General features: G+C 46.7%; 1 protein-coding gene across 1 annotated transcript; it reads left to right on the top strand.

Moving 5' to 3' along the window:
* The first annotated feature begins 6,970 nt into the window (after positions 1–6,970).
* On the top strand, positions 6,971–8,665 carry LOC118770236 (F-box/LRR-repeat protein 14). Its single transcript, XM_036517787.1, has one exon. It carries the CDS (start codon positions 7,446–7,448, stop codon positions 8,646–8,648), a length of 1,203 nt encoding a protein of 400 aa, XP_036373680.1. The 5' UTR covers positions 6,971–7,445; the 3' UTR covers positions 8,649–8,665.
* The last annotated feature ends 1,680 nt before the right edge of the window (positions 8,666–10,345 follow it).

Here is a 10,345-nt window from a genome sequence, read left to right as displayed (position 1 = left end):
AAGGGGAACATCAAAGGCCAACCCCTCAATGAGAGACGGCAAACATGGGAAAAGATGGATCCAAGACTGTGTCTGAACATGCAAGATAATACACACATACACACACACACACACACACACACACACACACACACACAAACACATACACACACCCCTCACACACACACACACACACACACACACACACACACACACACACACACACACAAACACAAACACATACACATACACATACACACACACACACACACGCACACACACACACACACACACAAACACATACACATACACGCACACACACACACACACACACACACACACACACCCCTCCACACACACACACACGCACACAGCGTCCCGCGCTGTGACCGCGCACACACACCTCCCCTCAGAATGCACTCGGTGGAGAGGGGAGGGGTTGGGAGCTCCTGGATGAATCTCTGTTGGCCTGGCCTGATTAACACTTCCTGCAAAGCTTCAGCTCTCCTCTCTGGATTGATTAACCTGACCTGTATCGGAGACACAGCTAACTTTCTGAAGAAAGGCTGGATAGCAAAAGCCGCCTCACACCAGCGTGCAGTGAGATCATTACAGAACATCTCTAATAGAAACATAAAAGGCCTCCACACTCTTTAATTTCACACTTGTTTGCATATCCTGCTATTTATGTTTAGTCATTTTTCCAGACAATATGCCTGCTTGTAATGTTTAATTCAAATGAAAACAATGTGTTCCAGCAAGAATGTATCAATTATTTACATTTTCATTACTCTGATTGAGAGCTGTATAGATGTTCACAGCGCCGTCGCCAGTTGTGTACGGCTCACAGTCCCAGCAGCAGAAGCTGCAGACCTGCTTTTTTCTCTGGCAAAGAATCACGACACTTAAAGAAGATATTTCCTGACAGCTCCAGAGCTACTCCACCAAAAATAAACCAGCATGCGTGCATGCAACACATACATACCCAAACACACAGATATATATTCACAAACACTCACACACACACGCACATATATACACAAACACTCCTGCACATATATACATATACACAAACACTCACACACACATATATACACACACTCTCTCTCCCTCTCTCTCTCACTCACACACACACACACACACGCATATACAAAAACACTCAGACACTACGGTGGCAGTTAATTTTTAGAGCCTAGCGATGCACCCTGACCCCACTTTAGGGACGCAGGATCAGAGGGCAGATTTGAGCTCCAGACAGGGATGAGGGAGTGCAGGCCACCAGCAAGGCGCTGTTCCTCATTAACTGCATTGAGACGCAGAGGAAGCAGATTATTAAATAAACAGGAGTTTGTCATAAGCTCATCAGCCCTGTTATAGTCATGAAGTCAGTACACAAAACCCTGCACCCTCAAGGACCGGAGCTGAGCATTAATGTCAAACTGAATTAGTCAGACTTACAGACACACAAACATGAGTGAACATATACACACATGCTCACGCACGCAGCACATGCACACGTTCAAACACGCACACACACATGCACGCACGCATGCGCGCGCGCACACACACACACACACACACACACACACACTAAAGGAAAAGAGAGGAATGAATGCTGATAATGACGGGGCTTTCAGCCAATGACCGGTAAAAAAACAGAAGCGGCATACTAAATGCGAACATAGCTGACAGAAAGCTCTCCATGCATGCGCGCTGTCACAGAGCAGGCTGTGTTATCTGGGCCAGGGCTCCTGCAAGCTGGCTGGTGGCTTCCTCTGTGGAGCAGAGAGAGCGGCACAGCCCTGACAAGGAGCAGGGAAACAGGCAGGGAGGTAGGGAGCGAGGCAGGGAGAGGGAGACAGAGAGGCAGGGAGAGGGAGACAGAGAGGCAGGGAGAGGGAGACAGAGAAGCAGGGAGAGGGAGAGAGGGAGACAGGGAGAGGGAGACAGTGAGACAGGGAGAGAGGGAGACAGTGAGGCAGGGAGAGGGAGAGAGGGAGGGAAAGAGAGAGGGAGGGAGGGAGAGGGAGAGAGAGAGAGACAGAGACAGAGAGGCAGAGAGGCAGGGAGAGAGGGAGGCAGACAGAGAGGCAGGGAGAGAGGGAGGCAGGCAGTGAGGCAGGGAGAGAGGGAGACAGAGAGGCAGCGAGAGAGGGAGGCAGACAGTGAGGCAGGGAGAGAGGGAAACGCTGCAGGCAGGAGCCGGTCTTGGGCGTAACCATGGCGGTGGGAGGGCAGGGAGTGGGTGGCGCAGCTGCTGCTTTTACAGGCCGCTCGCCCTTGACTCCTCCATCAGAGAGCAGCCTGCATTTCAAAGCGCTCCTGCCGCTCACTTCCCCACATCCGGGCAAGCTGCAGCTCGCTCTGCCTGCACAGAAACACACCTCCTCACGCCCAGCAGGACTGCAGCTAGCTCTCATACCTCTGTGAAATACACATATATACATATATAAATATATATACAAATACGCAATGCCAGCGCGTCCATATAGGCGAAGTAGGCAACTGCCTAGGGCGGCACTTTGGCAGGGGCAGCAAAATGTGGGCCAACCCGGGGCCAACTATTCAAGAAATATATGAATTGCTGAGGAATGTGTCGATCACGCTGCACCTGCAGCCGCCTCCCTCCCCCGCCTCCCGCCCCCAGCTCTCACGAGCCATGACTGAGGATAAGGAGAGCAGCATGTCCAAACGACTGAAATTATCTGCCTGCGAATATAAAAAGAGGAGACTATTGAAGGAGCAAGCACTCCAAAAACAGAGGGATTCGTTGTTAAAATATATTGATCCCAGGAGTGTTAGCAAGGATGACGCACCTTCATGTCCACCACCGAGCCAAGAGACCGCTAGCACAACTACCGCCGTTGCTCCGCCACCGTGTGCTCCACAAGAGGCGGCAGGTGCTAGCTTTAGCAGACCTGTTTGGTGCGTTATTTGTACATGGATCCGCAAAATGCCCGCATATTGCGTCATGCACGCTTTAATATTGTTGACACTTTGAGCACACTAGCGTTGCACTAGACTATTTGCTTTATGTGTATGGCATATTGGCGTTTGTGTGTTGTTGCCGGTTTTTCGCTTTATGTGTATGGCATATTGGCGTTTGTGTGTTGTTGCCGGTTTTTCGCTTTATGTGTATGGCATATTGGCGTTTGTGTGTTGTTGCTGGTACGGTCCGTTGCAAATAGAGGGGTGACATAATTGTTTTTCGCCTGGAGCAGCAGAAGTGTATGCACTGGTCCTGCAAATACACCAACCACACACCAGTGTGTATACATATACATATACACACATATATATACAGGGAGAGAGAGCGAGAGTGTATACATATACATATACACACATATATATACAGGGAGAGAGAGCGAGAGTGTATACATAATATGTGTGTTAAATGGAGGTGCTCTCATGGACAATGACACCCTGCAGAGGTTGGTATTGTGTCTCTCCCCTCACTGGGCCTCTCTTGGCTGCTGGGCTTGGTGTGGCTATTCTCCCTGGGGCTACCGGTGCATCTGGATCAACTGATCTAAACACACGCCTTTCTATCCATCCCGTCACCATGCACTTTCACCAATGCCCCGCTCCAGGCCTCTACAGTGCTGAGCTGGGAACACTGCCTCCAATCTACCTGACACACACCTATTACAACACAGTCATCCAGACCAGACCTCTGAAAGCCTGCAGCCTTCAGCCTGCGAACCACGCATGTGAGTGTGAGAAGGATTGTGAGACGTTTCGTTTTTACTGAACCGAGAACAGTGTGTAATTTCCAGTGTGCAGCAGAGTGAAAAAAAATAACACAGCAAACATTCGACCTTCCCACAGCGTGTTCCATGCATGTAACACTCAGTACATCACAATGCACACACGGAACATCCCTGCTGTCTGGCAGCATGCCACATACGCACAGCACTTATTACATCACAGTAGCATTTTAATGCGCATGTGAGCTGTGTCCTGGGAATTCCCTCACAGGGTCTTATGCAGACAGTGCAGTTTTACATCTGAATAGATGAGGATTTGAAGTGGGTCACTCTGGCACTCAGTCCAAAGTGTGTCATCTGACCATACAGAGAAATCATGCACCTTAACGCATGGCTGTATGCGGACTTCCACATCCTCAATCTCTTCCAATTGTTTGGAACTAAAAATCAAGAGAGAAAGAATTACACCCTTAAAAAACCCAGCAGTTCATCATTAAATCTACCTAAAGTAGATGTGTCCATCTTATGCAGCATGCTGACACACAAGCAGATCTCCAAGGTAACCAAACCCTGGAGCACAGTTACCAGCACCACACACCAATTATCCAATTATCACCCTCTCCTGAATCAGCACATCGCATCACATGACAGACGTTTCAGCTGGCTTTTTTCAGCGCCTTTGAATTTGCATGTAGCACTTGTCTTTCCAGTTCTCTCTCTCCCCTCTTCCTCTCTCTATCTCCCTCCCTCTCTTTCTCTCTTTCTCCCCCTCTCCCTCTCTCCCTGCCCCCCCCCCCCCTCTCTCTCTCTCTCTCTCATTATTTTGTGGAGCGGGCTGGCCCACAGGAGCAGCAGGGCTGCTGTAAGAGGGAGCAGGGCTGAGTGGGGCTGCTGTCAGGCAGGACGGATCGAGGGCCCTGGCTGCTCTGAGACGCCTGTCACAGAGCACACAGCCTCTCACGCGCTGAGTGTCAGGACTGACTGCGCAGCCAGGCGGCCGGCACCCATCTGACAACACACGGCTGATCTCACTGCTGCGCGTGTGTGTGTGTGCGTGCGTGTGTGTGTGTGAGAGTGTGTATGTGTGTGTGTGTGAGAGTGTGTATGTGTGTGTGTGTGTGTGTGTGTGTGTGTGTGAGAGTGTGTGTGTGTGTGTGTGAGTGCGCGCGTGTGTGTGTGTGTGTGTGTGTGAGCATGAGCGTGTGTGTGTGTGTGTGTGTGGGGGGGGGGGGGGGGGGTCAATCAGAGAAATTAAAGGCGTATCCCTGTAACATGTGAACACAACAAAAGCGGCTGGGTTCTCTTTGACTCTCATGTAGCAGAAAGAAAGAGAGGGTAGGATCCTCTTTACCTGTGTTCATTTTCTTTGCTGTTTGTTGCTGCTGTTTGACGGGAAAGAGGGAGAGAAGAAGGGCTTGTGCTGTCAGTTATGCTGGGTTGCATTTTCCCTGTAAACACTGATGTGTTCGTGCCGCTCCTCTCTCTCCTCCTCCGCCGTTCCGCCACACTCCAGCAATTTCTGCAACCGCTCTCCTGTCATATCAACTAACAATTGCCAATGCCGTGCCTGCTGTATGCGGGGAAGGGCCTTGGAATAACAGCATTCTCTGTGCGAGAGGATTCATCCTTAGCAGAGAAAAATCTCTGGTGCCGGGCGCTTGTTTCCGAGACAGTGCGTTGGGCCAGAGAAACAGACCCATGCTTGTGGAGGTTTTACTTTGTGTGTGTGTGTGTGTGTGTGTGTGTGTGTGTGTGTGTGTGTGTGTAATTCTATCATTAACTGAACTGACAGCATTCAGATCTCCCATTTTGACAATCTGAAGAAAAACTTCCAGTGTGCCAGAAATTTAACAGAGGATAGACAGACAGACACAGTAGATACATACAGAAGACAAACAGGCAGACAGACCAACTGAGGGATGAACAGACAGTCAGACGGAAAGAGACAAATAAAATTTGACTGCAAAACAATGCGTTGCATGTATTTTTTAATGAAATGGTTCACCATTTTCATTAAACTGAAAAAACATAGCTATGTCTACAAAAAATTCAAACTCACAAAAAAAGTTGTAAATTTGGTCATGTGATTAATAATGGTTGATATAGTGTATATATACTCAGAATTCGTTTTTTCTCCCTTCCTGTGAAGTAACAGCTCGGCTGCTGCTTTGTCTCTGACTTGGATCACTATTTTTGCCTAAAATTGTGCTTCAGAGGCAGAGGGGCAGAGCGAGTGAGAAGAGTTTTCTGTTCACTCAGCAACACTGCTTTATTTGAAACAGAAAGAGAAACTAGCTAACTGGCTAACTGCACACAGTTAAAAAACGGACTAACAACCCTGCTAACCTCTATGTTTATTATTATTATTATTATTATTATTAGTGATCATCACTTTAGAGACAGGCTGTGAATATTCAGTCTCAACATTTTCTACCACGTCCACAGTGACTGTAAAAAAAAGTCAGTTGGTTGCAGTAACTGTTCATTTTGTGTACTTGAAAGTAGAAATTTCAGTCAAATGTAAACTGGCTTCTATCTTAGGTAACTATATCCTCTTGAAATTCTGATTTGTCAATGGGTTAATATAATAATAATAATAATAATAATAATAATAAAAGCATTGAGGGTTAAACTCCTGTATCTATAGTTATTCCTGTGCTCCTCTTTCCTCATTGTATAGTAACTTCAAAATACTAAGACGTTTCTACATGTGTAAATGTTGCCCGGTACATAGCTACCCTGGGTGAGCAAATAGGAAAAACCCACAACTGGCTAGCAAGCTTCACTTGCAGTGAATGTTAAAAAATATATAGTAGCAATCTTCTATTATAATACCGTAAATCTTGGGTTTAGCGATGGAAAAGCATTGAACTACAACTATTTATCATTAAATGTAACATAAATCAGCAAAACAAAAGCAATGGATTTACCTCGACAATTAAGGGGTTAAGGGTAAAGTGAACTGAATTGTAAGAAGTTGGTTTCCAGGGGAACTATTCTTACTGTTCCAGCTGAGCTGGGCCAAACCAACAACGCCCTACAAAGAGGGGAGCTAAAATTGACCAAAGTCATTTTGGTTAAAATGTGCTTTGTTAAAAACGATTGTGGGCATCGCACAACATCATTAAACGCGATCAAACGGAACACGCTGTAATACCGCACTTTATTTTTTCACGTGAAGATAATTCAACTGTTTTCGCATTCGTGTTTCCCCCCGCGGCAGCGCGGTGCTGGCGGCCCTGCCAAGTCAGTTTGAAAAGATCAGACAAAGGCAGCAGGAAGCCCCTCAGCCTGGCAATGCGTGCGAGCGGAGCGCAAAGGCAACGCGAAAGCCGTCTCTTTCCACCGCCGCGTTACGAAGCGACGCTTTCACCGGCCCGGGTTTTTACCTCCCACTTTTACTGCTATTTTTAAGATCTTTTCTTTTTTTGAAAATGCACGACCGTCTGGATCCTCGGAGTGGACGAGAAAGGCTTTCTCAAGACAAAATGGGTTGTTCTGTCTGAGCGCCTAGCTTGCGTTCCCCCCCCTTTGGTTCAGGTTTGTAATGGAACTAGCTTTTTTGGCTTTTTGCATTTGAATCCTACTGCGCAACCCAGACGGATCACGTGGGTCGTGGAGTTGATCGATTTGCTCAAATATATATGAAAAGATAAACGGAAAAGGTTGCAAAAGGATATTTTTGCCGGGGAAAAAGACGAGACTTTAGAGAAAAACAACGGTTGGGTTAACCGCAATATATTTTTATGCGCGTGTAAAATGGAGACGCACATTTCGTGCCTCTTCCCGGAAATTTTAGCCATGATTTTCAGTTACTTGGATGTGAGGGACAAAGGCAGGGTCGCCCAAGTGTGCACGGCTTGGAGGGACGCGTCTTACCACAAGTCGGTCTGGAGGGGGGTGGAAGCCAAGTTACATTTGAGGAGGGCCAACCCGTCGCTGTTCCCCAGCCTGCAGGCCCGGGGAATCAGACGGGTGCAGATACTGAGCCTTCGGCGCAGTCTCAGCTACGTTATTCAGGGTATGCCAAATATCGAGAGTTTGAACCTTAGTGGCTGCTACAACTTAACCGATAACGGCCTGGGGCACGCTTTCGTGCAGGAGATCCCGTCCCTGCGTGTGCTCAACCTCAGCCTCTGCAAACAGATCACGGACTCCAGCCTGGGCAGAATCGCCCAGTACCTGAAAAACTTGGAGGTGCTGGAACTTGGCGGCTGCAGCAACATCACCAACACCGGTCTGCTGCTCATCGCGTGGGGTCTGCACCGGCTCAAGAGCCTCAACCTCCGCAGCTGCCGGCATGTGTCGGACGTTGGCATCGGGCACTTGGCCGGCATGACCCGGAGCGCGGCCGAGGGCTGCCTCAACCTGGAATATCTGACCTTACAGGACTGTCAGAAGTTGACAGACCTGTCGCTCAAACACATCTCGAAGGGCCTGACGAAGCTCAAAGTTCTCAACCTAAGTTTCTGCGGGGGGATCTCGGACGCCGGCATGATTCACATGTCCCACATGACCAGTCTCTGGAGCCTTAACCTTCGGTCTTGTGACAACATCAGCGACACGGGCATCATGCATCTCGCCATGGGCACTCTGAGGCTGTCGGGACTGGACGTGTCGTTCTGCGACAAGATCGGTGACCAAAGCCTGGCGTACATCGCCCAGGGTCTGTACCAGCTGAAGTCGCTGTCCCTGTGCTCGTGCCACATTAGCGACGATGGCATCAACAGGATGGTGCGCCAAATGCACGAGCTGAGGACCCTGAACATCGGCCAGTGCGTGCGGATTACAGACAAAGGACTCGAGCTCATCGCGGACCACTTGACACAGTTGACTGGAATCGATCTTTATGGATGTACAAAAATCACGAAAAGGGGTCTGGAGAGGATCACGCAGCTCCCTTGCCTTAAAGTTTTAAACCTGGGACTGTGGCAGATGACCGAAAGTGAAAAAGTGAGGTGAAACTTGCGAGATTTTAGAGGGAGATGGAGGGAGGAAAGGGGGAGGGGAGAGTGGGCGGGGGAATTTTCATTATTTAAAAAAACTGTTTGCTGAACTTCATAGTTAAATATTTTTTAATGTAATGAACAATAAAACTGTGACTTAAATTCCGTTAAACATCATAATCAGTTATTATTCAATATCCAATTTCAACACTATTCCGTCCCGCGTGAGACATCGTCTCAAACTTTTAAATTTCTTTTAAAAGTCGCAATTTTATGTTTACGTCCTACTGCCTATCATAACGTCTAAAACATCTTGGCTACCTCGTTCATTCATTACAAATCCTGTATTCTTTAAAAGAAAAAAGGAATAGAGTCAAATTGTGCCTAGGAATTGGTCCCCCTCCCCCACCGCGTCTTTCTATTGAGAATTACAAAAAGAATGGATTTTTAACTATCTTTGTTAATTTTCTTTCTGATTCTTAACAGTAATAGAGACGCAAGTGTTTCCAAACCCAGAGTGCTCAAATCAGATTGAACAAAGTTTATGCAAAGACGGACAAAATACAAGATTTTAAAATACAAAAGCCTTTGGCTTTTTGTTTTGTTTAGCACAACTTACGGGCCTAGAAGCCCCGGTTTCAAGCTTTGAGTGAGGAGTCCTTTCAGCTGATGTATTCATGCTTATGTAAGCAGATTTTTAAAATTAATAGCTGTAATTCAGAGCGTCGTACTTCAAATTGAAGTGATTTCTTTAAACAAATACCCTTTTCACAAATCAGTTTCTCGTCCACGATTAATTCCACTATATCGAACATTCTGATTTGCTTCCTCCTTTCAGTAAGCAAACCTATTGTGAAACATCTAGGCCTACCTTCCTTTGTAAAATCTAAAATTAAAGTAATGGAGGATGCGAAAAAAGATTGATTTTTTTCTTTCCATGGGTAACAAGCGAATGCGTGTCAGGCCTGTGTAACATGATGTATCGACCTGCAACATCTACCGAGTCCTGCTGACAAGCTACTGTGTTGAAATGTACTGTGTGTGTATTTGTAAAAAAAAAAAAAGAAAATTCAAATTAAATTGTTTTATATTCTTACAGTAAACATTAAAGTTGATATTTATATAATAAAGACGGGGAATATGAAGTATGTTTTTGAAAAAAAAATGTTTCTGTTATTTTGTTTGAATCCTATTGTTTGGCTTTTTTGTGGAAACGGACCGGGCGAGTCGCTATACGGTTTTGTTTTTAAAATTACCATGAGAAACGTAGGCTGTAAAATCAACGTATTTCTTTCAAAAAAAAAAAGAATGACTTTGGTGGTGGTATGCAGGAACCTGAAGTTGCGTTTCAGTGCATTGTGCCATGCGTGTACATAGGCTAATATTAAGAAAAGGGTCTTGGAGGTGTGGACGCTGATGAAATGACGGCGTGGATGAGTGGCTATCTCGCAGGCTTGTTACATTATTTACCATGCGATGGAAACGGAAGCTCCCGGTAGTGCTGGTCTTGAGAATGCCACAGATTATCAAACTGACATATTTTGTCGCCCTGATGAAATACGATTTACACGACTTGTCCGTTTATGAAACCACATAAAAACGTCTGATCTGAATTTTACAGGTCTCGACGTTTTTTTCTGCGTCTTCATATTAACCGTCCTCGTTAGAAGGCAGTCCGCGAAACACGGCAGTTTTAGCCCGGCCTGAGAGAAG

The sequence above is a fragment of the Megalops cyprinoides genome, chromosome 23 (genome assembly GCF_013368585.1).
Source record: "Megalops cyprinoides isolate fMegCyp1 chromosome 23, fMegCyp1.pri, whole genome shotgun sequence".
NCBI lineage: Eukaryota > Metazoa > Chordata > Actinopteri > Elopiformes > Megalopidae > Megalops > Megalops cyprinoides.
Note: the sequence above shows the minus strand (reverse complement) of the source record. Positions and strands in the feature narration are given on the sequence as shown.

Bases quoted from the DNA above. Each gene is read 5' to 3' on its own strand.
- LOC118770236 (XM_036517787.1), top strand. From the start codon at position 7,446: ATGGAGACGCACATTTCGTGCCTCTTCCCGGAAATTTTAGCCATGATT.